The 26,859-nt window shown below is 39.8% G+C and overlaps 1 protein-coding gene and 1 long non-coding RNA gene across 3 annotated transcripts; one reads left to right on the top strand and one right to left on the bottom strand.

The window, feature by feature from the left end:
* Nucleotides 1–7: 7 nt before the first annotated feature.
* LOC103161525 lies at nt 8–11,750 on the bottom strand. The gene is made up of 3 exons (XR_003481866.2): nt 11,289–11,750; nt 4,858–5,112; nt 8–67 (listed from the first exon to the last, which is right to left on the bottom strand). It is a non-coding gene; the product is annotated as an uncharacterized LOC103161525 (long non-coding RNA).
* Nucleotides 11,751–11,807: 57 nt separating this feature from the next.
* Rnf146 (ring finger protein 146) lies at nt 11,808–26,700 on the top strand. 2 transcript variants are annotated; one of them, XM_027398410.2, is made up of 4 exons: nt 11,855–11,916; nt 12,604–12,663; nt 21,283–21,392; nt 25,252–26,700. In XM_027398410.2, coding segments are annotated over exons 3-4 (1,077 nt in total). In that variant the 5' UTR covers nt 11,855–11,916; nt 12,604–12,663; nt 21,283–21,390; the 3' UTR covers nt 26,327–26,700. The 2 variants fall into 2 exon arrangements, with proteins under 2 accessions (XP_027254210.1, XP_027254211.1); XM_027398409.2 differs by lacking the exon at nt 12,604–12,663 and having other exon boundaries at nt 11,808–11,916.
* The last annotated feature ends 159 nt before the right edge of the window (nt 26,701–26,859 follow it).

The following is a 26,859-nucleotide window of genomic DNA, read 5'->3' as shown; positions in this document are numbered from 1 at the left end:
CAGAGTTCAGTTCAGTGTATATCTGTGGATGTCTGTCTCTGCTTCCATCAGCCACTGGATGAGGGCTCTAGGATGGCATAAAAAGTAGTCATCAATCTCATTTTAGGGGAAGGGCGTTTAGGTTATCCTCTCCCCCATTGCCTGGATTGTCAGTTCGTGTCATCCTTGTAGGTCTCTGGAGAACTCCCTAGTGCCAGATCTCTCCTTGGACCTATAATGGTTCTCTTTAATACGGTATCTCTCATCCTGCTCTCTCTCTCCTCTATTCTTCCCCCAACTCAATATTTCTGCTCCTCCATTACCTCTCCTCCATGACTAAAATAAAAAAGACCAATGGCAATCTATGCTGGAGAGGATGTGGAGAAAAAGGAACACTCCTCCATTGCTGGTGGGAGTGCGAACTTGTAAGACCACTCAGGAAATCAGTATGGAGGTTGCTCAGTTAGGATTTCTTAGGTGTAAGAAATAGAAATCAATCTAGCCCAAGAAGCAGAAGAAATAAATAGGTAAAACTGAATAATTCAGGCCCCTGTATACAATCAGAGAGTCACTCTTGAAGTCAGGCGCTGACATATGTCAAGAGAGAAAAACCGAAGGACAATTATAACAGGCTGGAATAATTGATGCCAACTGCTTTTTATCTCATTCTCCACATTTCCTATAAGTTCCAAATTAGAGAAAAAGAAAGCTTGAATTGGTATAGTTAGGGCTATGTGTCTATCCCCTGACTGGAAAAAAATGGGAACATCGTGTTTAACAATTTCATGCCTGTATCCATAGGGAAGGGGCAGCCTTCCCAGTGTGAGTTTGGGGCACAATTTCAAAAGAAAGGGAAATGGATTTTTGGCAGACACAAACAGCAGATGTCCACTGCGTGACTGAAAAACACAGATGACATGAATCGTGCCAATGTACCACAGAGTTGCGATTGCATGCTTGGTGCAAGATCTTTTATTTTTTTTTTCTTTTGAAGTAAAAAGTTCTGTCCAGATGAGTCATTCTGAGAAATCATTAAAGGTGGGACACAAGATAAAATTGGCACACATCTTGATGAGGAAGAGTCTTTTCTTACTTTCTGTGGTTGGAATAATTCTACTGAGACCAGGATATCTATCGTTCTCAAGCTGATCCTACTTGCAGTGGCTAAGAACTCTGTACTGGACAATGGTAACAGCTACCCCTCTAAAGCTGGCAATGTCCATGGCTGATTGTCATGTCTTCTCAAGTCAAGAAGGTACCTTCTTGTGAGTAGTCAGTATTTGGTTCACAGCTAAAGAACGTCCATTCTTCCAAAACAAGATATGAGGAAACATGTCCTCTCTGTCAATGTATATGTTACAACAATTAAATAAAAAATGACCACGAATTTGAAAGGGTACATGGAAGGGTTTGGAAGGAGAAAAGGGAAGGGGGAAATCATATAATTATATTATAATCTCAAAAACAAAGAAAAAAGTACTTAAAAAATAAAAGCAAGGCGGAAAAAAAAAAGCAATAAAATGTCATTTGGCCTGCAGATGAAAGAGTTGCTTTGCTCAAGATCAAGATGTGGTTTCTCCAGGGGTGACCACAAAAGGATGTGTGCCCAACAAAATAACTGTCAGGACAATCAACAGCGAGGGCAGCAATGAGAAAGCTAGAGCAATAAGCATGTTTATGCCTGTGATCCATGTGGACACTGAGAGAAAATTAACTTAGTCTATCCTGTACTGAGGGCTGGAACTGGGGCTCCTGCATTTTAGGCAAGCACTTTCATTTAAGACATGTGAAAACCTGAGGCTCTGCTTGATTTTAGCTATGCATAGTCTCACCCACCCCTTTTTTGTTTCCTGGTGTATGTGTGTGTGTATGTGTGTGTGTGTGTGTTGTATATAAATTTTATGTTTGTAAGCATGTGTGTAAGTTCACATGTTAAGGTTGATGTAATGAATTGTCTTTCTCTCCCACTTAATCAATGAGGCAGTCTCTGTCCATAGCCATCTTGCTCTGGGTCCACTTTGCCTCTGTCTTCTGAGGCTGGACTCACAGGCAGCTAACCATACACCCATTATTATAATGGTTCTGGTGATCTGAACTTGGATTCTTAGGCTTGTGCAAGTGTTAAGCCACTTAGGCATCTCTGAGCCTAGCTCCTCTCTTGTAACAGTGCTCTTGGTAGCTTGGTTCCTTCAGTGGCATATACTGTGCACACAAACCTCTCCCCCAAAGAACTCACCTGTCTACCTGGGCCTTCACCTGCACATAGCTGCTTATTTCTCTGCCCCTAGAAACAATCAAATTTAGACACTTTCTAGTCACGTCTGGTAGGAAGAATGGAAAGGCCCATCTGGCCTCGATTAGGAGTTTGGTTTTTGTACTGAAAGGCAAAACTGTCCTCAAAGGAACTTTTAGGGAGAATGCTCTATTTACCATCCTCTGCCTGAATAATGGACATACATATGATTAAACTCCTGGAAGAGATATCTGAAGCTGAAAAATAAAAGAGAGAAAAAGCTGTATGCCCTAATCTATTGACCAATATAGAGAGCTACACAGACTATGCCCCTTAGCAACGGAACTCTCCCCCTTGAACACAATCAAATGAAGCCTGAACAATAATCAGGTCTTGTGTGTACCTCCACTCATGTATCATGGCAATCAATCTTGGCAGAATTGTCTCTAGTCAGAATTAGACCACAGTTCCTCATAAAGTTATCATGCTGCATTTGCAACTGTGTAAGTCCTTATTTTCAACCCTTGGATAAGCCATGAAGGACCCGCAAGTACTCCAACCACATGTAACACTTTTACCTGCTGAGCAAACTCACCAGCCCGGTACCTTTGTTTCTAAATCTGAATAAAAGTATTTGGGTTTTCAAATATTTTTTTCTACTTTGATTTCTATATTTAGGTTTTTGTTCCTCTATTCTTTTTCTTTGCTTTTTTACTTTCATAGTTTTCAGTAATAATTATAGCAATATAACATTTTATTGGAGGTTAAATTTGCTCACATTTGAAAACTGTTAATGCTGTCTCTTCTTGCTATTCTTATTTCAATGTCATCCAAAATCATAATTGTGACTTGATTGTTGGCTCAGAGTTTGACTTTAAACTTCGAAATAATAACGTTTTTCTAAGTCAATACTTTGTGATTAATAACTAACTAGCTAAGGTACACTGTAGTCAGACCTGACAAACTTTTGATTTGCAAAATATCTTTGTACATGAATTTCCTTCACCGTTCGTCCTTACCTCCCTGGACCACTCCTGCTTCTGTCTGTTTATAGTGACGATTTCATGAACATCTAAGTATATATTGTTCTATTAGGAATAAAAATTGAATCACAAGTCTGTGGATTTAATTATAACTTGTGCAGTTTCTTCTTATTCTCTTTCTTTTCTACATTATCAAAGATGGATAGAGACACATAAACTTCTTGAAGTAGGGGTTTTCTCTATTTGTCTCTTACTTTTGCCACTTTAGCGGGACTGAGGATGTAGGAGAGTAAGGGATGGGCTAGTTTGTAACAAGTGTATGGCTTGTTTTCAGTCAGGTGCAGGAACTTTACAACATGCATTAGGATGTTTCTTGCAGCAAATTCTGCCCAAGTGAACCCAAACTCATGTAAACAATGCAGAGCGTGGATAGCAGGCTTTCCATTCAGTCATAAACTCCAGGAGGGAAAAATCATCACAAAGAAAAGCTTATTTTGGTTCACAGCTTTGAAGGTTTTGGTCCAGGAGTGGTTTCATCAGTTGCCACTGGGCCTATAGTAACACTTCCTCACAGAAGAGTGTGACAGAAAGAGCAACCAATGCCAGGGATATGAGAGAGAGGGACAGAGAGAGAAAGAGAGAGACAGACAGACAGACACACACACACACACACACACACACACAGAGAGAGAGAGAGAGAGAGAGAGAGAGAGCAGTATCTCACTGTTCTATGCATAGCAGGCCCCTAATAACCTATATCCTGCTACTAGCCAGCTCTTTTTAAAGTTTTCTACATACCAACCTAAGGCCTCAGCTTTAACACATGCTGTTTAGAGGGACATTCCAGATCTGATTGTAGCACAGATGACATGACCTCACATAACTAAGACACAGAAGATAAACAGCTTTTAAGACGCTACAGTGAGGACTCTTTTTTTGGGAGGGGGTATGAATTTCACCTTTAAGCTGGTTTTACTCAGAGCTGAAATATAAATGAGTGAGCTGCAGGTATGACACACACACCAACTGAGAGTTTGTGTCCTACATTCTTGTTAAAAGTTCTGCAGTTTCAGAAATTTTGAGTCAGGTATAGATTAGAAGAAGGACATACGACAGGTAGGATTTTAGTTGGGGGGGGGGTGGTAGAGGAGGAAAGGAGTGAGAAGAGAACTGGGATCGTCATGTAATTCAATCTTGCTTGTAATTCAAATATATAAAAATAAAAATAAAAAAGATTGAAAAAAAGTTCTGCAGCTTCAATGTCAGTCCTTTCTTATCTCAAATGCTTATTATGTCTTTACTGCCATTAGCACATTGGTGAACACTCATGCCTTAATTCATTTTATATGCTAGTGTTTCCTAGAATTTCAAAGATTCCTAACAGAAATAAGGAATAAGGATGTTAAAGGATTCTCCAGAGAAAAGAACCAGTGGGCACCCATAACTGCAGAGAAAGAGAGATGTTATGTAGCAATAGCTCATGTTTGTATGGGGGCTGTGAAGTTCTACAATCTATTGTTTGCAAGCTGGAAGCCCAGGAAACTGATGTCATCTCAACCCAAGTGTCTGAGAACCAGAGCATCCAGTGGTGTGATAATATAGCCATTAGAGCTAAAACTGTCCACTTGTTTGACAAATTAATGAGTAGTGATAATAGCTCACCTCTGGTTTATGGTAACAGACAGGAAAAGTGAAGTTTGCATATTTTAAATGATCGAACTGCTGTGTTCATTAACAGCAGCTTTTATCCCAGGATTCTTCTTGTCGTTACCGCCCTATGGTTGACTTGTGCACAGTCTTCTCAGCCAGGCTTCCTCAACTTCCTTGGATTCTTCACTTCACCGTTTTTGAACATGGGTTTCCATGTTGGATTTCAGATGTTCATCAGTGAAATTATTACCGTAACAACTTCTATGACTGGATTTAAAAAAAAAGACAAAAGGTAATTATCACATTAGGTAAGAGGAAAACACCAGACTGACAACAGACTAGTATCATTTGATGACTGTAAAGCAAGCAGCATCAAGCCATAGGGTGGGGAATATACTATGTATTAGCTCTGAGAGTAATGCTTCAATTAAAAATGGAAAAGTTTGCTTTCCAAAATTCCCTCTTACTTTATTCCATTCCATCTGCTAGCTCTAATGACTGGTGCATTCCTGAATCTGTTTTGTTCTGCTTCCAGACAAATGAGAAAGCCATGTCCACAGCTATCAGAGGATTGCTTGCATGTGTAACAAAGTCTAGCTCACAGTTACTTGGTGTTTGAAAGAGTTCCAGATCAGCACTCCTTTCAGTACTTGAAAGTTACACAGGACCCTAGAGACATTTTATTTGTGTCAATATTTACCAAATAAGAAATCAAAACTAAGGATGGTTTAAAATGCACTAGTTCACTTAAAAGTCATGATATTGCCATAAGTATATAAATAGCATGTTATGAAAAGTAACTGTATTTCCAAAAAAAGATAATTCATTAAGAAAAGTGGCACTATTTTACATTTTCCAAATCTCTTTCATGCCTCACCTAATAGATGTAGTTAAATTCTCATATCTGCTTCTACATTTACTATTTTGCTATATCCTATATTTTGTAGATTCTGGGAAGCACTGGATATTTGACAGAACTGAACAAGGCCATTACAGTCTCCATATTATTAAACAAATGATCTCCCCCTTGTAGACTCTCTACAGGTGTCAGGAGGCGTCCCAGGGTTCATTAGATAAAGTTTCTAAAATCACTCCACTGCAACATACGTGATTTTCTCCTGCACATTTTATTTGTCTTTCAGGAAGTGAAATAGATCTTATTCTTAAATTGAACAAACAATGTGAAGAAAATGTGTCATTCAGGGTGAAGAATGGTAACCAGGAGATGTGCCGTATCCGTGAAAATCTTTCATGAACTGGTATGAAGTAAATTACCAATACAGAGGCTTCCTAGAAGCCAGCTGCATCTCCTTTATCTTTAATTCAGTGACACAAAACAGAATGCCAATGACAGGAACATTATCACAGAGATGTCTTCAATCTGTTAGGCTCTAATTTTATTCTTCAAGTAACTAATTTGAATGCTTCAGCCTTTAATAATGACTGGGAGCTAAATACATTAAAACACACTCCTGATGATGCTGAAAGATGTCATCTTGCATAATACCAAGACAGGAACTCACCAATATCTTTCAGGAAGTTGGAGATGCGGTAAATAGTATTTAATTCAATGATTGTCTGTACCTACAATTACTGATAAAGAATAAGCTCCCCTTTTTCTTTTATGTATGTATGTATACCTACTCATAGGCATGTTTTCTCACATTCATTCATTCATTGATTCATTCATTCATTCATCCTTTAGGCATTTTTTGGGGGAACCTGTATAAATAATGGCAGACATTATTCCTGGCAATTGGCATATGTATTGGTTATTTCTCCTGTTGATGGGACAACATTTCCTAATAAAAGCGACTTGAGGAAAAAGGGGGTTGTTGGCTCACAGGGCTAGTTTAGGGTCCATCAGGCAGGGAAGTCAGGGCAGCTGGAGCTAGTCACATTGTACCCACAGTCAAGAGACAGAAAGGGTGAATGCTGATGCTTGGCTCTCTTTTTATTCAGACCAAGGCAAGCACCAGCTCATGAAATGGTACCACCCACATTTAGGGCAGATCTTCCCACTTTAATTGTTTCCAGAATGACTCAAAGTCCCAGCAAGTTGATAAGATTAACCAACATATCCTACAAATAGAACACAGATTCTTGCCCTTGTAAGTTCTATGCTGTGGTTCAGAGAAGAACTTAATAAGAATGGGTAAGTTAAAAAACATACTTATACTGACTGCAGTGTGTGATGAATGGTTGCCCCTGGCCATTAGGCACATAGTAGGCACTGCTATGTTTAGTGAATGAAATAGTTACATGTGAGACAGCCAAGTTTCTCTCTATAGCTGCTACATTTTGTTTGTTGTTTTAATGACCCCATTTTTAGTTTTATTGCATACTGAGGATAATCTCAAGAAGAAGTGACTGTATAAAGAACCAAGTCCAGGATTTGGCTGTTGGGGTCTTTATTCACCTACTTTCCTAGGTGATTTGTTCTAGAGCAGCACCCCCCAAATAATGGTGCATTACATCCGCTACATTAGTTGTTCACATATTGCTGTAAGTATGAAAGAGAAAATGGAAAGAAATGTTAGTAAATAAATTATATGGTGACTTCAAAGGAGGAGGAAGGGAGAGGATATTTTAGCAGCAAGGGCAAGAGCAAGCCATTATGAGAACTAGCACTCAAAGTGTGGGAGGGGGGTGGAGCAGCCAGCAAAAAATGTGGCTGCGAATTTGTGTAGGGTATTGTGGGATCAGGAAGCTGATTGAGAGGTCTGGGAGTTAAGAAAGGAGGGGTGGGCACACAAAAGAAGAGTTTATTTATTTATTTATTTTATTTTTCTTTGTGTTGGGAAGCCAAGGGGGGTTGCGAACAGAAGAGTGGTGTGACCTCACATCTTTTCAATAGGTTTGATTTAGAGATAATGTGATTAAAGTGAGCATAATAAGCAATAGGATCCTGGGTGTAACTTGAAGATGAAAAGTGCCGTTGAATAGTCTTCCTGCACACTGTAAAGATCTGTCACTCGAATTGGTTTAATAAATGCTGATTGGCCAGTAGCCAGGCAAGAAATATAGACTGAGCAGCCAAACTAAGGGTGATAGGAAGAAGGGCAGAGTCAGGAGTTGCCAGCCAGATGTAGAGGGAGCAGGAGATAAACGCGCCTTGCTAGCAAAGGTACTGCCACATGACTGAGCATAATATGGGTTAACTCAAAATATAAGAGTTAGCTAGTAACAAGCCTGAGCTATTGGCCGGCATTTATAACTTATATTCGGCCTCTGAGTGGTTATTTGGGAACTGGCAGGCAGGAGATAAACATCCACTTACAGGAAAGAGCCAACAATTTATTTGCAAGGAAAGATAAAGACACTAAAGATGGGTTGGGATACAGATACATAGAAGCATCTATTGAAATGACAATGATTTTGGGCATGGGAGAAGAGCTTAACCTGGAAGAGTATTTTAGTTAGGTTTCTGATGCTTCATTTCTGTCTCATGTGTTTCAGTAGGCCAATAGAATAGAATTTATACGTAACACGAAAAATAAAAGACCCAGAGACTGATATTGGGGTTCAAGCTGAATATGAGAAAAGCAGCTGGCCACTAGCTCTTACCTCTAACTCAGGCTGAAAGGGCTGATCCACACAGGGCACTTCACCAAGTCTCAAACTGCTACCTCTCCTTAGTGTGGCTGGAGAACAAATGCTCTCTGAGACCTTACTTCTGTTTTGTATACTTCCCTAATGTTGTATACTTTCCCTAATAAAGGTATGAGCTATAATTCTCTTTTAGATTCACTCTTTTGTAGATCTGTGTGGCCTTGGACTCATAGAGATCCGTCTACCTCTTAATCTTGAGTCCTAGGATTAAAGGTGTGAACCACCACCTCCTAGCTTCTGGCTTCCCGGGATTAAATGTGTGTGCCTGGCTTCTATGACTTGTGGCTGACTTTGCTTTCGGAATCTTCAGGCAAGCTTTAATAATCATAAATAACATATCACTACACTCCTACCACTTATATAATTCATGCCTCATATGCACCCAGGGAGACTGAAGGACAGCAAAAAAGGCCTTTTCCTAATAGATGTAGGGGCCAGGTGACATATTTATGTTCTGATTCTAGCTCTCCCAAACAAGAAGAGTTTCTTTGTGGAAGTCATTTCCTAATCCAGAAAATGAATTGGAGCATGGAGTCTCTACCTGAATTCAAATCCTAGCTATGTGCCAGTTCTGTAAAATGGCAACAGCAAAAGGATCTACATCAGATGATTGAGGGATTGGATGACTATAAAGCATGCAACCTAGAATAATGGGTAGTACTGCTATTGCTTCTTCAAGCCTGAATCTCGAAGTAAACATCATTAACATTGCTATTCCTTTGCTATTCCTATATGCATGGATTGCAATACCATAGGGATTAAAAATAAAAGTACACGACAAGGAACTAAGTTTAAAGTTAGATGACATGTCTCCCAATATCTGTACATTAAAGTTATAAAAAATATAGTATTACTGAAGGGACCTGCTCCCCATTTCGGCAGCCATAACAGCCGAACACGTACGTGCCTGACCTTGTCTTAGTCACTAGGAGGTCAGATGTCTGCCCCTTTCGGCAGCCATGACAGTAACAAGCGCTTGCCCTGACCTTGCCTTGGTCACTAGGAGGTCAGATGCCTGCCTCATGGCAAGGAACCAATCAGAAGTTAGCTGGTGGCACTATGCTTTACAGCTCTGGGTGTACTTTACCGACAAGTGCACTGCAATGACACACAGAGCATAGCAACCACCCTGGGAGGGCCTATGGGCCACAACCACTGAAAGGTTCAGGTATTATGCTGGCCTGCCCCTGTTACCTGGTGGAACAGGCAGTACCCTGGTCAGCCCAAGGTTCCATGGGAACTAAGTCTGCACGCAGGTGCAGAGGACCCTTTTAAAAGACAAGTCCCTGCCCCTTTATGCTCTCTGTTCCCACTCTCTGTTTCCCCGCTCTGTTTCCTCTCAGCTTCCTTTCTACTCTCTCTCTCACCTGTGTGCTCTCTCTATGGCGACCGGCCATGGTGGTCAGCCATTTACCCCTGTTCCTCTTCTTAGTCTCCCCATTCTGCCGGGCCTTATAATAAACTTATAGTCTTATGTCTCATGTCTCAGCATTTCTCTTTTCTTCTTTTTAAACAAAGTAATAACAACCACCAGTTGACCAATCAACACAGGGCAAGTCCTCCAAGCCTGGAGGCACACCAATCCTGAGCCTGTGCATACCCCTAGACACTCCCCTTACACTGCCCATAAGATCTCTATGCAGTGGCTTCGAAGCATCTTTCCTAACCATGCGACATGGTGGATGGATGAAAGCCCCGAGCTAACATGGGGTTAGCTCGCTAAACAACTGCAATGAAGCCTCTTGTATGTTGCATCAACTGGACTGGACATTGAGTTCTTGCAGGACTGGCCAGATGGGGGAGACTCCTCATTTCGAGGGTCTTTCACTACTTAGAAGAAAACTTATTGAACTAACTCACACCAAGAGACGTTCAGAGGAGTGTGTGTGTGTGTGTGTGTGTGTGTGTGTGTGTGTGAGAGAGAGAGAGAGAGAGAGAGAGAGAGAGAGAGAGAGAGAGAGAGAGGGCGCATGCGCACGCGCTTCCCTAAAGAAGCACACGTATATGGAAGATGCTGTGAACTGATTGGCTGACTAAACTTTGTAATAGTGGTATAGGAAAATGCTGCAAACAAGAGCCAAATATTTGTTCCGCCCCCACATAGTCGCCATTTACTCTTAATCCCTGTATCATCTGAATTAACATCTTTCTGACTGGAATACAACGTTGAAACCTAGCTGGCCAGTAGCTTCCTTTTTTATTCCCCGTACCCAGTGTGGTACTGGGGATTGGATCCAGATGCTCAAGCATGATAGGCAAACACCCTACCACTAGATACCTAGTTCGTTTTCAATTATAAAACCAACGTTATAGCACCGAAACCTAAACAATATGCTCTGTCACAGTCGCCCAGCTACCCGATGGACTACCCCTACCAAAATATTTGATAATACATTGACGTATAATCTTCCCTTTTTGTGGCTATACAAAGTTCATGTAATAATATTTCCTAGAACAACAGACTGAGTAGCCCGAATCCATGCTCGGGATTCAGTTACTCATGGCTGTCTCCACATGAATTCTTCCTCCTTTCCCTTAAGAGCAGAGGCTGTGCTTTGTAGCTATCATATAAGCACCCGAAACATTTACAGTCCTGGCATTGAGACAGTTAATAAACCTCAAAATGCAACATTGTTGCAAGCACAATGCAACAGTTACAGGAGGCGGAAATACTTTCAAAGGTGACGAGGCCCCGCTAATCCACCTAGTTTAACTACAACTTGAGAAAACTCACTCAGCTCTGTAAAAGACCATGTGTGGGTAAAAACGAACGACTAGATTTTGATGTTTAAAACTGTATGCTTGCCATCAAATGAATCGGCAAAACTTACTCTAGATTCTTAAGTCGATTGATTTCCTCTTCTAGCTTCCTAGGCTGTTAGGGTACAAAAGACTTGTTGAGACCCCCAACACGTCCCCTCCCCCATTAAATTTCCTAGCCATTTGTGAGTGAATAAACTGGAGCATTCCAGGGGACCATCCAGTCCACGCCGAGTCTTTGCAGATGTCTTCTTGATAAGGAACAAGCAGTTAAGGACACTTCAATTGGAAACTTAGGGCTTGGCCCAAGGGCTTCTTGGGGTCAGAAGGCTGGATTTCAGGAGAGCTCCTCTTCCTGGTCCCGGATGTCTAGCTCCCTCGCTCAGTGCTCTCTGGTGGCACCCCACAGTGTCAGAGCCAGGTGGTGATAAGGTGCACAAAGAGCATGGGAGGGATCGCGGCCAGAGAGCCGCCCCGCCGCGGGGAAGGGCAAGAGAGGTCTGCAGGCAGAGCGTGCACCGCCCGCCCGCCAGCCTCCGGCGCCGCGCGCGCGCTCGCCGTGGGGGCGTGGCTTCCGTCGGCGCGGCCCCGCCCCCTCGAGCGCCGGGCGTCACGTGGCGGCCGCGCGCGTCCCCGTCCGCTGCGGGCTCCGAAGCGGAGGAGAAGAGGCTGCGAGGTGGCTGCGGCGGCGGCCGAGAGGTGGGCACCGGCGGGACCGGTGGGGAGCGCGTGTGTCCGAGGGCTGCGGGGCCTCGGCGGGTGGCGCTGCGACCGCGCTGGCTGCGGGGCGGCGCCTGGAGTGGCGGCGAGCGGCGGCGGGTCGGGGCCGGTAGGACAGGGACGCCCTTGGCCAGCGCGGCCCGGACGGGCGCGCGGAGGGAGGCGAGCTGGCGCAGCCCGGAGCGTGACGGGCGCGGCCCCGGCCATTACTACGCAGGCCGGGCTGCGGGCAGCGCCGCGGGGCTCGGCCGGGCTGCGGGCAGCCACGGGCTGCATTCTGTCTGCCGTCTGCGGTGCTGCTGCTGCTGCTGCTGCTGTGCTGTGCTGTGCTGTGCTGTGCTGCTAGCCTGCCCAGCGCCCGGAGCCGTCCCTCCTCCTCGCGCTGGCGGAAGCCGCCGAGTGTTCTTGTTTTGATGGCTCCCAAAACCTGAAACCACCCCGAGGTGTCGGAATACGCGTCGGGGCCTCCCTACCCGGGTGCATCCGAAGATCCCCGTTTCGTTTGTCGCTTTGTTCTGGTTGCTGGGTGTGGAGTTCTCTCCCTTGCCCTCCACCCCATCTAGGAGTGCACGGGATCCTCATTGTTCTGGCTGTCTTATTTTCCTGAGCGGTGTTGTTTTTATTATTATTTTTTTCTTCTTCTTTTTTTTTTTTTTTTCTTTTAAGAGAGAAAGGCATGGTTACGTTGTTTTTGAGGATATGGAAATGGAATCGTCCTCTACTTAGGTAAGAGATTCCGGACTGTGAGTTAGCACACGCATTCTGACAGCTATATTTTGTCTTTTCTCCGGGTGCTGTTTAAGCACTTCTCAAGTTTTCAACATTTTGGGGTTTTTGTTTTGTTTTTGTTGTTTGTTTGTTTTTTAACAGTACCGAAATACTTGACAAGAACTTAGGGAAGAAGAAAGTCAAAGGAGATAGAAAAGGCTTTGTTCATTGATTGACATTTCAGGTGCTAGGGTGTGTTCACCCCCTCCCGCCGTGTGTTTGTGTGTGTGTGTGTGTGTGTGTGTGTGTGTCTGCCTTCCTTGTTTTGTAAACGGGATGTGCACCTGGAACTTGGCTATTGAAAGTTGTATATTGTCATCGAATTTGAGCATGTAGAACATTTCAGTAAATGACCTATATTAGACTTTTTAAAGGACATGGCATATTGAAAACAAATGAAGGAAATGACCCATACAAACTAGCAGCAAAGCTCCTGGGTGCTGTGAAAACACATGAAAATAGGTCACTTAAATCTCATTTTTAAAGAGAAAACTCGAGAGTGACTGCCACACTAAAGGAGTTTGGGATGTGTTTGGGTCTTGGATATGATACAGTGGAACACTTGGGTTTATGTCTCAAATGGGCCTATGTAATGTGGGCAGAATGAAAACCCTTGTGCTTAAATGTTTGAAGATTTCTGTTTTGCTGGTGAAGAACTGAGTAGAGTTGTAATCATGGGAAAACATCCCAAATAGCTGGTCATTAGATAAGAGGAATGCAAAAAAAAAAAAAAAAAATTCTTTTGGGAGACTCGTCAAGTGATAAGAGTCACTTTTGCATTGTTTTCTTTTTTGTTTTTAAAGGATTCAAGATAATTCCTTGACCTGAAAAAACATAATAGGAAGAACTTTTTCATATTCATCTGTTTACGACACATTTTCTGTTAGCCATATATGTGCTTGACGGATTTAACCAGTTGTTACTGATTCTTACAAATATTTTCCTGCAAGAATTAGAGGTAGAAGGTACTGAGTCTTTTTTCTGTCCTCTTGCCCAGTTGGGTTCTTGATAACAGAGGGAATTTGTGGAACTGTTGGCCGGATTAGAAACAGTCTTTCTGAGGATAGACACTATGTCTACACTGGTGTACAGCCTCCTTTGCTAATTTGTACTCTCTCATTCACCTTAGTTAATTAATACAAAGCCTGTTGTTAAAGGCCTCTTAATTAAAACATTTAAAATTGTAGAATCACAGAGGAGAGGGTGAAGCAACAAATACGTAGTGATGACTTGACCAAGGTCTCACATCTTAATTAATAAGAGGACTTTGTTATTTACATAATGGTTGCTGGCCATGAAACCTGATTGATGAGATTAAAGTGTCTGTTGACATTCATATTTCCTGAGTTATTGAAGTAAATGCAAAACCCACTTCGAAGGGAAGAAATTTGAAGATTTACACCTAAATATGAAGACTGTGAAGGCAGTCGGTAGTCATAGGATGATATTGTTTACATTTAACTGAAATTGAGTTTTGACAGAACACTTGTTTCCAATTCGACTTAGCCCTTTTTTTGAAAGCTGATGTGATGAAGTACAAAAGTTACATGCCTGTGAATTTGGGAATCTTTTTTAAGAAATTTCAAGATGTGTGTGTTAAATCCCACCTGACCTCTGCTCTCTTTTCCTGTGTTTATAATAGATACACATGTAGGTAAACTTGTATACAGAGGGAGGTTTGAAGTAGTACCCCATCATTGACACCTTTTTTATACAATATATCCTGTTTTGTGTATTTTGAATAAAGAGTAAACTGTTTCTTTAATTCTTTAAATAGGGAAAACAGAAAGTGTTCAAGCATATATAATTTGATATTTATGTTTTTAATTATGTTTTATATATTCTTGTTTTTCTTTTATTTTTTAAAGGTCAATATTTTATTCAAGTCGGTTATCTAGGGACAGTGGACTTTTAAAAAGTGTAAATGACTTGATAAATGGAATTGCTATTAATCCTAAATCTTTACATCAGGAATTAACAGTGTATCCAAGTAATTGCAGTTTGAATTTCTTTAGTAGTTACACTTTTTAAGTAATAAAATGTGGCTTTATTTTTAAAGTTTTTAAAAATTAACTGGGTTAATTGATAAAGATCTAAGTTCATTACTAATCTGTAATCCTCTTTATAAATACAGTCTACTACTTTTTACTCCACAATTGCTAAGGACCAAATAACCTTGTTTTCATGTTACTTTCTTAATTTGTGTTGAGTTTGGTGTATAATTTAAAAATTATTGTAGGAGGAATTGTATATTTGAATCATGTATGTTTGCTAAATTATTTCTAGCACATAGTTTGAAATCACCCGTTCTCCCCCTTTAAAAATCCCCTAGATTAAAACAAAAACACCTCTCTAACTTTAAAAAGTCTTGTTTGAAATAATGTGAAAAATTGTTTTCTGCTGTCTTTATATGCCTCTTATGAGTGTTTCATGTGTGCCCTGTTTTTTACCTTTGACATTGTCATTTGCAAGATGGTAGTTAATGGGTCAGTTTGGCAACGTCATCCAAACCTGTCAACTTTGATCACAACAGAATATATGCAGTTTTTTTGTTGTTGTTGTTATTGTTGTTTTTAAATCTGTGTTCAGCAAAGTAAGCTATTACATAGAGTTCATTCTTTCTGTTCTTTGATTATTTTAACAGTTTGTCAGCTTCATCTTTTAAGGGAGATGTGTGAATACATATGGCATTGTAGGTTAATTTGGTGAGGATGGGAAAGACTCTGAAGATCCTTAGTGCTCGGCAGCTCTGAGTTGTGCTGAATGTAAAGTCTGTGTGGACTTCAGAGGGTTCACATGCAAATGCAGTGTCCCATTAATGATTTTATAGTGAATACATAATCAAATGGTGAGACTGTAGATATATTGAGTTATATAAAATAAGTTTTTAAAATTAACTTGCTTCTTTTTATCGGCTTTAGTGTAACTAGTAGAAAATTTGAAATTAGATACTGGCTTGTTACAAGTTCTTTTTAGATAATGTTAATTTTCCTAAGAGAAAGTTGTATCTTTGTGGTACTTCCCTTTTCATTTTTCTTTCTCTTTCTTTTGCCAGAGAGAGAGAGAGAGAGAGAGAGAGAGAGAGAGAGAGAGAGAGAGAGATGTTTGTTTGTTTTGAGATAAAGCCTCATTATGTAGCTCAAGCTGGCCTGGAACTCCTGGCAATCTTCCTGTTTTTGCCTTTCCAGTGATAGGGCAGTGTTTTTAAAAGAAGATGTAGTATGCTTGAATTTGAATCCCTTTTCAGAGTCTCAATAGCTTTTAGACTTTGAGTAAGCCATATGCCTTCTGAGCTTGCTGTTATTTGTAAGTTGCGTAGTCCCAAGTTCAAGGCTGATTTGAGTTTGCACTGACAGAATTGATTTCCCAGTGTTTCATGACTTGAGTGTGCACATAAGTAACCAGGAGATCTGACTGTAGTCTGGGATTCATGTAGTCATTTCCAAGGAACCTTCTGGTAGTGCCAGTGCTGGTCTTTTGGGACCTAGATTTCAGTAGGCATTTTAGTTCATTTTTCTCCTCCCAAATTTTACTATCCATTTGTCTCAGCTTGTATCTGTGAGATATAGTATAACCTAAAAGATTTTAGAAAAATATATGTACTGTGCATTCATATAGATACTATGGAAGTCCTGTTTATATCTATAAAGTTATTCCCATTTGGCTGGAGTCATGTTTGTTGATGGGATACTTTGACATAGTTTGTCTATGAGAGCCAAGGATTTTGAAAATAAAGGCATAATTGGAAGTAAAACAATTTTAATGGTGCACTGAATAAATAAGGGTAACATTTGTGTTTATCTTTGGAGCAAGAAATAAAACCCAAAATTTAAAAATTGGTGAAAAGAATTTCTAAGAGTTGTATCTTCTATTCTTGAGGCCAGAATCAAAATGAAAAAGAGTGTAAAAGAAATATCAGGCAAAGTAAATGTATTTTAACTGTTTTTGAAACGCAAGCTCACTCATTTGTGGGAAATCATACTGGAATGTTCATTGTGGTCTCTTGGGAATACTTTTTCACTGCTAATCCCTAGTACAGAAGATAGGTGTGGTAAAGATGAGTGTTTTTTATTAAGGGAAGGGATAGGATTGAGATGAGAAAGGGGCTATGCCCATAGTCAATGCTCTGCTGGTGTTACTGAGTGTCTGCTTCTATAAGAGACTACAACCTGCTTAGGTGTCCAAATGGAGGAACTCTTAAAGATTTATATGAGTTATTTTGAAACTTCTTTGCTACTGTTTACTTTAAAGTACAGGCCAGTCATAGAGATGAAATATTTATGGACAAGACTAGAATAGATAGGTAAGTGAATAAATAAGCAAGAACAGTTGTGATTTATTAAAGAGAAAATATGTAAATAAATGTGTGGAAGAAGTAAAGCATTAGCAATAGGAACAAAACTTTTCTCTGTATTTCGTTAGTAGGAAGAAGGCACTTTCAGTGGCCTGCCAAGACTTTTATAAGAAATTTAACACCAAATGTTACAGGCGAGAATTTTACCATTCAATCGTGTGCCTGGAATGCATGATTAAAATGACTGAGATGATCAGTTCTGGTTAACACAACTTGTAAGATGGGAAGGACAGACAGCAAATATCCAGCAGTGGTTTTTGTACACGCAGAGACACACACATTATAATGTAGGTAAAGTGTAAATTGACTTTTGAGCCATGGTTCAAAAATATGATGAGTGAGGCACAGAATATCTGTTGTCCTTTATTTTCCAAACCAAAGCACTCTTTCTCAGGAGACAAAGGACACATATAGATTGCTGTCCCCTCTGGTTATCCTTACCTTCATTCCATATTTTTGTCAGGAAAAGGACCTTTGTTGCTGTTTGGCTGTCTGTATTCTTGGGATTTATCTACATTCTGGAGAATACTTCAGTAGGCAATAGCCGGGTAAATCATGTGCTTGTCAAATGATAGGAAGATGACAGGTTCTAGAGCTGGGGCTGTAGACTGAGTTACACTGTAAGTTCTTTAAGGATTCCTTATCTTTATGGACTTGGTAGTTCCCAGAAAGTGCCTTCTTCTCAGATGAAACGCAGATATTTTATGTGAACAGATGACTTAAGTATTGTGGTCTTTAAACAAATTCCAGTTGAAATCAGCATAAATTGATAGGCAATTTACTAACCACTTAAAGACATAAAATTTGTGCTGTCTTCATGATTCAGCAGAAAGGCAGTGCATAAATTAGTAATGTCAATCCTCATGATAAATTCAGTAGTGAAAGAATATGTAAAATGTAGGAGAGGGAAGTGGTTTGGGTGACCATTCCTGTACAGTGCAGTGAACTTTGTCAAGCGTTTTATATGGTAGAGAAGAGGAAGACTCTTAAAGGCAGGATGGTGTACAGAATTACCAAGGGCTGATTTGGTGTAACTACAGTAGCAATCTGGAAAGCTGGTTGTCATGGATAAACTAGATAAGCTGAGGCAGTTATGTATTTAGGGCTCAGAGACCTAAAGCCTGTGTTTTCCTGAGAAGTTTTGTCTTTATTGTATGGACTGGAACACTAAATTTGGGCTTCTAGTGTAGGAACATGGTCGGTTCACTCAGAGGCATAGTGAATGTAACACTGGTTACATAGAAGTAGATTCCCAGAATGTTTGGGATAAAAGTTGACAAACTTCAGTGTGTCAGGATGTAGGGCCTGAGAAGGTGGTAAGAGTATTTTCTGTTTTTCCCTGTGACTCTTAAGTAGCTAAGGTGTGGAAAGTGAAATGGCACATTCCAAGATTCATCAGACATAGGTGTTTGTGTAGACCACAGAAGTGAATAAAAGCATGATGTTGCCAAACAAGGGTTCTGTTAAAGAAGAACTTTCAGATGATTCTAGATTGGGCAGAAAAGGAAATGACATCAGGAACTGTATAAAGGAAAGAAGATGAGGAAGTGGCCAGAAGTCTCTAGTCTCCATAACTAAGAGCAGGTGTGGAAATGAGAAATGAGCAGAGAGGACCAGTCTGAGAATGGGATTATGACTTCTGATTTTAGGTGAAAATGCCAAATGGTATTTTATTGCTAAGAAGTAAAGTTACTTAAATTTAGGAGTTCAAAAATGAAAATTATTTTTTAGACTGACTTCGTCAGTTTCTCTAGCCTAGAATCTATAGTTGGGAGGATCCCTAAAAGATGCTGTCCACTTGTTTCTAATGAAAATATATGGGAGCAAGATTTAAGGACGTCTGGGAAGCTGGGCTGTTTGTTCTCAAGGATACATAAGTAGGTTTGTGGTGCTACCAGGAGCTAGAATGAAGAGGATGTGTTTGATGAAGTGAAGTCAGCACAGCCAGTGGTAGGCATCTCAGAACCAGTGGCGCTGGAACAGGAGGATGCTTACCTCTGACCTGCAGATGGGAGCTTAGGGCATTGTGGGAAAATGGACAGTGTCTGTTTTGTTTAGGCTATGAGAGGGAAGTGCAGTAAGAATCCTACCATACCACTGAATGTTTTGGCAACACGAAAGCAGAGTGAAAAAGCTGGTAGGACGGGTGGAATAGTGGTATCCATGTTATCTAAAGCCAGAGCAAAATGAAGCACATTTCTTAGAAATGTTGTCTAGCTAGTTAGTTAGAAAATTCTTTGGCTTTGAAATCAATTCTTTGTTCTCTTAAACATTTGGTAGGGAAAGCTAGCTAAGGTTGCAACATTTACCTTTAGCCATGAGAATCTTAAATACATTATCAAGATAGTTGCCAACTGTGGGAGGCTTAGGGAACAGAAAATCAGTATCAAAGTCTCCTCACTTAGCTTTACCTACTGTGCAGTTTCTTCAGTGGTCATGTGCATGGTTTTAAGGAAGCTTTACATGGAATGAAATGTGCTTGAAGTGAGCACTTAAAAGCACAGGAAGGAATACTATATAAGATGTAGAGGCTGATGGTGTTTTTGGATTCCCTGGACAAGAGGTAGCTTGAGAGAAAGTTGGCATGCAGGTTGTGAAATTGGGTGTGTTTGTGCATATAAATAGACCCTTTGGTTAATGTGCTAATGCTGCCTATGTAGGAAGGCAAGTGATGCTAATTCACTCTGGGTTAAGGATGGCCTATTGACATTTTGTTGCCATTTTGACTTGTTCTTACAGAACTTGTTTATTTTACTTAAAGTACTTATTGTAGTAGAATGTAAGAATTATGACATTCTACTCTGTAACCATTTTTAAATGTAAAACTCAATGTATAGCCTTCCTTGTATTTCTAGAAATAGTTCATGAATAATAATCCAGACAAAATAATGTACTGTTGAGGCAGTGGCTCCCTCTTTTCTCTTCCTCCTGGTCTTTAAGAACCCTTAAGTTGGTCTCTATGAAGTTTCCTATTTAGGACTATATAGAGTATTTCTCTCTTGGTGTCTATCTTGTTTTGTTTTCAGGGTGCATCCATATTGGATGAACTTCATTCTTCTTTTGTTCTGAATAGAACACTGTTAAATGCCATGTTTCCTTTATCCATTCATCTGGAAAGACACACTCTGTGTCCACCTTTTGGTTTATAATTCTATTATGAACTTTGGTATATGAATCTCTAGGTAAGCTATGGTTTTCTTTTGATTTGTATCTGGCAGTGGAATTACTGGGGTGTGTTATAATTATCAAACTTCCATAGGACTGATATTATCAAAGGTCCAATTTGTCTGCATCCTCACCCACAAGTATTTCCCTCTCCCTGTAGACACATGGCTGTGGGTATGATTTATATTCTACTAAGGACTACCAGTACTAAGCAAGCACCTTCCCATGTGCTCATTGGTTGTTCCCCACCCCATGCCCAGTGATTTTTTTTTTTTCATGTCTGGTGCTTATTTTTGTTTTTCATTGAGCTGTAAGAGTTCTATAAGTAGTCTTAATTTTCAAAATGGTCTTTTCTGTAAGTTGTCCATTTGTTTTGTTTTTCTGGTAAGGTCTAATTTATATATTCCTTTTATTCCCTATGATGTTGGTGTTGTGTGTTCTAATGCTTGAAGAGTTTCCTTTCAGATAGCTTCTAAGATTTTTGAGGATTTGATTATGATATTTTGGTCATTGATACACTTGGGGTTAATTTTTGTGTTCTATGAAGTATGACTTGACTTGGTGTAAATCTGGTTGTCCCAGCATTTATTGGGAAATATTCTTTCCCCCATTGAACAGGCTTGATACACTTTCTCAAAGATCATTTGGCTATATGTTTATTTTTGCATTTAGTGAGAAGATTTATTCATATATTTTAATATGTATGTGTCCAACTTATAATCTACAACTTTGTTGGACTTGGTTATTCAGTCTCTTAGGATTCCATAAAGAGAAAATAGGTTTCTTCTCCCATCTCAGTACCAGTAAAAATGTACATTTTAAAAACTTATTCTATGTTACTTGGTATATCTTTATTGCTTCTTCAGTCTAATTTTTCTGCTAGAGCTTCCATTGTGTTAACAGCAGTGGTAAAAGAAAACATCCTTGTTCCTTGTCTTTACTTTTATTTAATTATAAAAGTTGCCACTATATTTTGTTAAAGAACCATACTTAATTGACTAATTCTACTGATCTTGATTTGTAGAGCGATAGCTATTGATATTGTTTTTCTTTTTCAGTACAGAGAATGAACCAGCAGTGGAAGAGAAAACCCTGCAAGTTGGCTGACAACTGCTAAAGAAGATGTTTTATTTTTGTGACAGGTGCCTGTGGGATCTGTGATAGAAATGTAAGTAAAGCATCTAGAGTGTCATGGCTTTCCCAAAGCTTAAGTAGATTGAGAAGGATAAATGCAGAGAACTGTATTTGTGTTTAGTTTTAGTTATGCAAAATGAAATTTTTTATTGGCTCACCAATGACTTTGCAGTTCTCTTCACACTAAATGATTATAATCAAAATTTCTAACAGTTTTCACATAGGGAAACTATGATACATGAAGGCTGAAAAGCTGGAGGTCTCTGTTTCCCGCCTTTACTTTACATAGTAATTTACTTGAGAAAGATTTCTGGATTTTAAAACTAATTACTAAAAGTTTGTTTCATAAAATGTAAGGGCTTTTCATAGAATATGTGATTTAAAAATTATTACACTTTATTTTTATTCATATCAATTTACTCTAAATTGTGTTTTTATTAGTTATGTTTTCCTGCCATTTAGACTTTGTGTTTGATAATTTGAACCTATTCATATTAAATTTCATTATTTTTTGATGGAACATTTCCTACAGTCAATACCATAGTTCTGGGTCATGGAAAATGAAAACCTTGTTGACTTTCAGTCTTGATCATTACAGCACCCAAATTCCTGGACCAGAAGGACTCTTACAGATACTATTTTGACACAGAAACTAGTTTGTTACCTCCCTTTTCAGTATGATAACGCTGCCATTAAAAGTATGACTATATCATTCAATGTCAGTATTGAGAATTGGATAAGAGAAAAATGATACTATGTCACTTTCTTTAAAATTAGAGCCAGTGAATTTTGTGTATTTTGTATCTGCCCCCCCCCCACACACACACACACATACACAACTGGGGGTCAAATTCAAAGCCTTGGCCTTGTGCTTACTAGGCAAACTCCCTACCACTGAGACAGATCCCCAGCACTATCCCCCACCCCACAGACACCCACCCATGTGTGTGGTGGTGGGGTGAGTTTAATCTTGATCATCAAGGAATGCACTATAGTCTAGTAAATGAGATGCGATAAATATGTTACCAATTAAGTGGTAGTACAGATACTATATTGAGATAATAGTAAGATGTTTTTGGAACTGAGAGGAAGAATCAATTAATGTCATGTAAAGGATAGAGAGTGGAGAGAACAAGAAAGGGGTACAGATACCTAGCATGAAGGTATTTTAGAGCATCAGGAACTGATAGTATATACAAAGTAGAGTGGAAGACAGAGCTATCAGAATTAAAGGAGTGAATGTTTATGCAATACTTAGCGTCTTACCAGGTACCTGGTGGATATTTTCCTTGAGTTGTTGAATTTAACCATTAAATATGAGTAGCCTTACTGTTGAAGAAGCAGAATTAGAGAAATTAAGTCATTTCCCTAAGACGGTGTTTACTAAGTTTCTCTGAGAATAATCCCTTGGGATCACTTAGTTAAAAACACAGACCATTGAACCCAAATCCAGACCCCCTGGGTTTAGATTTCTAGGAAAGTACACACTAGCTATTTCCTATCTTTAGGCAAGTGTAGGAAGTGTTAACATGAAGAAAAATGATACGACTAAGATTTTAACTGTTTTAATGAAAAGTCTGTATCAATGATCTTGAAAGTCTATGCTTAGGAACTTCTATTGGATTATGTATACAGTAGGAAACTATTAAAGGTTGAAAGATGACTAATACACTTGACTGAGAGGAGAAGCCAGGGAGAGAGAAGACTGAAACTATTGGAAGGTTAATATTTTGTGCAAGGCATATCCAAGGGTCTGGAATAAAGAGGTGCACTCTAAAGGAGTTGTGGCCAGGGGTAGATGAGTACTGAGAATGGTGGTTTATCCAAGGTGGAGACCAAAGATATAGATTGTTTTTGGTTGTGTTTATTTCAGATATCTAGAGTGCTGAGGTTGAATTTTGGAAAACAGAAGCAGAAATACAGGCTTGAGGTTGAGGAGTCTTGGAGATTGGTACTTGTAAGATACTCATAATACTGACTAAGCATATAATGTGTACAACAAAGAATCTGTGCAGAGTCTTGAGGGAGTGCTGACGCTGAAGGGGTACTAGAGAAAAGGGAAAGAAAAGAAGAGCTAAATTGAGAATGTGCTAAAATCCAAATGAAAAACATAAGGATTGAAAAAGAATGGGTTCAAGTATATTAGGGCTAAAGGAGGTCATTAAATTAATTTTGAGATGCTAGTCAGAGGTCTAGAGGAGTTAGATCATGGTTCCGATTACAAAATTTAAGAGGTTTTTCAAATAGCTGGCAGAAGCCCATCCTGAACCAGGAGGCATGTCAATAAGGCAGAGTACAAGCACAGCTCTGTTTTGCTGATGATTCTTTGGCTTGTGATCAGTGGTAGCAGGAGTCAGGGTTTCATAACCCTCTTTGGGGCAATAGGAAATAAAGATGTCTTGGTTGAGTTACTGGGAGCAAGCTTGCTGGCCTCTGGCAGTCAGAGCAGCAAGGCAGTGTGTGGAGCTGCAGTTTCTGTTTTAACCTGCTTGGGAAGGCCTCTCCTCTCCTGCCATTTGTGGGAATATTGTCAGTTTCCTGTCTTCCTCTGAGCATTTTTTAAAGCTCTTACAGGCTTCTTATCATTTGTAAGTGTTGGATAACACAAGGATTTGTGCCACCCATTTTCATGACTTTAAAAACCATGTATATGTTGATGACTCATAACTGGATGATTATATATGTGGCCTTTTTAAATAAAATTACTTCACTTTCTTAGTAAGATTGTGACCTAACATCTGTTTAAGAGCCATTAGCAGCTTTCTATTATCTGGCTCTTTGTTGAGCTTTCTCAGCACTAAATTGATCAATATAAGAACTTTTTCATATTGACAAGGTATGTGTACGTATGTATCTTGCATTGAAAAAGTTTTGAATTAGATATTTGAGCTTAAAGTAAAATGAAACTTAAATACCTATTTTACAATATGATAACATCCAGGAGTTTGCTTTTAACAGTGTGTTTTCTTTTCACAAATATTTGCATGGTCCTGTATGAATATACATAAATCACACTGAAGGGTAGTACACAGGATTGTTGGATGCCTGATTAGAGTGAATTTTGGTAGGAGAGGAAGATAGTGTGAAAAGTGGCAGCCAGATCATTTGAGGCATCCTTAGAAACTTTAGATTATACTAAAATCAACCTTGTAAAGAAAGGAGTATGGGTGAATTAAAAGTATATATAGTGAATTAATAATCAATGTTTGATGACTTGAAAAAGAATGGGTAGTGGTACATGGATTTGGCAGATGGGATATGATATTAATATGACTTATCGATGTTTTGGATATAATGAGGCAAAAGGGTAGTTTAGGAGCTAAATTTCTGACTTACATAAACATCTAGAACCATAATCTAATTGCTAGTTAAAACAAAGGCTACAAATTGCTGTTGTCAGAGTCACAATTTGAAGGACCGAGCTATGTTTCTACTACATACTGAAGTTAATTTGGAGTAGGTGTCATGTTTTTAAATGCTACATTTAGTTCTGTCTTATAAATTCTGTGGCTGGGTAGAAACAATATTTAACATAAACTATATATGCCTTGCTTTATTTTTTGCTTAATAACTCTTCATTGGTTCCTGTAAATAAAAAGTGATGAGTTACAGCTACAAATAAAAGAGGGTGTTTACATATATTGAGTTTTTCCTGCTTTCACTTTCCCATCTTTTGTTTGAAATAGGGCATATGGAGCTCATGCTGGCTTTGAATTTGCTGGTCTCCGTTTTTATGTCTTCCTCCTATAGCTTGTGGTTTGCATGGAATAGGTACTTTGGGGGTATTTTCTGAACTCAAAGTGAATCAAGATATCAGAGAAGTTAAAAAAGAAAAAAAAAAGGTATCAGAGAAGTTTAAACCTGGTTTTACTTTTTTCTTCTCATTTTCCTAGGATGGCTGGCTGTGGTGAAATTGATCACTCGATAAATATGCTTCCTACAAATAAGAAGGCGAGCGAGTCCTGTTCCAATGCTGCACCTTCTCTATCAGTTCCCGAGTGTGCCATTTGTCTGCAAACATGTGTTCATCCAGTCAGTCTGCCCTGTAAGCATGTTTTCTGTTATCTCTGTGTAAAAGGCGCTTCATGGCTTGGGAAGCGATGTGCTCTTTGTCGACAAGAGATTCCTGAGGACTTCCTTGACAAGCCAACCTTGTTGTCACCAGAAGAACTTAAGGCGGCAAGTAGAGGAAATGGTGAATATGCGTGGTATTATGAAGGAAGAAACGGGTGGTGGCAGTATGATGAGCGCACTAGTCGGGAGCTGGAAGATGCTTTTTCCAAAGGTAAAAAGAACACGGAAATGTTAATTGCTGGGTTTCTGTATGTTGCTGATCTTGAAAACATGGTTCAGTATAGGAGAAATGAACACGGACGTCGCAGGAAGATTAAGCGAGATATAATAGATATACCAAAGAAGGGAGTAGCTGGACTTAGGCTGGACTGTGACACTAATACTGTAAATCTAGCAAGAGAGAGCTCTGCCGATGGTGCGGACAGTGTATCAGCGCAGACTGGAGCTTCTGTTCAGCTGCCAGTGCCATCTTCCTCAAGGCCCCTCACATCCGTTGATGGTCAGCTAACCAGCCCTGTAACACCATCCCCCGATGCAGGCACTTCTCTGGAAGACTCTTTTGCTCATTTACAACTCAGTGGAGACAGCATAGCTGAAAGGAGTCACAGAGGCGAAGGAGAAGAAGACCATGAATCACCACCTTCTGGCAGAGTGCCAGACACTTCTGTTGAAGAGACTGAATCGGATGCCAGCAGTGATAGTGAGGGCGCCCCTGTGGTGGTTGCACAGCACTCCTTGGCCCAACAGAGACTTTTGGTTTCAAATGCAAACCAGACAGTAGCTGACCGGTCAGACCGATCCGGGATTGACCGATCAGCAGCCGGGGCTGGAACCATGAGTGTCAATGTCAGGTCGAGAAGGCCTGATGGACAGTGCACAGTGACAGAGGTTTAAGTAAACGTCTTCAGTGCCACACTCAAGGGTGAAATGGATACCTGTAAATTTCTGCCCACATAACATTATACTCATCCTTAGTAGTGCATTGTGGGAGTTGGGGTGGGAAGGGATATGGGAAGGACAGACCTGAAATTAAAATGTCTAACATATCTCTGTTGAAATTTATTTAATGTGAGGAATTGGGGTGTTAATATTTGAGAGCTGTTCAGTAATAACACAGTTTTCTTGACATCTGTTTACTTTCTAGTGTATTTTTTTTCAGTCTTTTGTTCTTTTGGCCAGTGTGTACTTGTGCATTAATGGTCCTCATCTGACTCTTGCACAACTTTATTTTTCTGCATGGATTGGTATAAAATCATTACTAAAATTTGGCACCTGTGAGATATTTGATATCATTATGAGCAGGAAGCTTAATGTGGAAAATAGATGTGAATTTGGGATATAAAAATAGATGACTAACAACTACTTCATAGTTGGTCTCACTGAGATAGAAATGTAGAGCAGCAGCTGCTAAGTTCTTTCACAATCTG

Source organism: Cricetulus griseus, chromosome 2, assembly GCF_003668045.3.
Source record: "Cricetulus griseus strain 17A/GY chromosome 2, alternate assembly CriGri-PICRH-1.0, whole genome shotgun sequence".
Lineage (NCBI taxonomy): Eukaryota > Metazoa > Chordata > Mammalia > Rodentia > Cricetidae > Cricetulus > Cricetulus griseus.
Note: the sequence above shows the minus strand (reverse complement) of the source record. Positions and strands in the feature narration are given on the sequence as shown.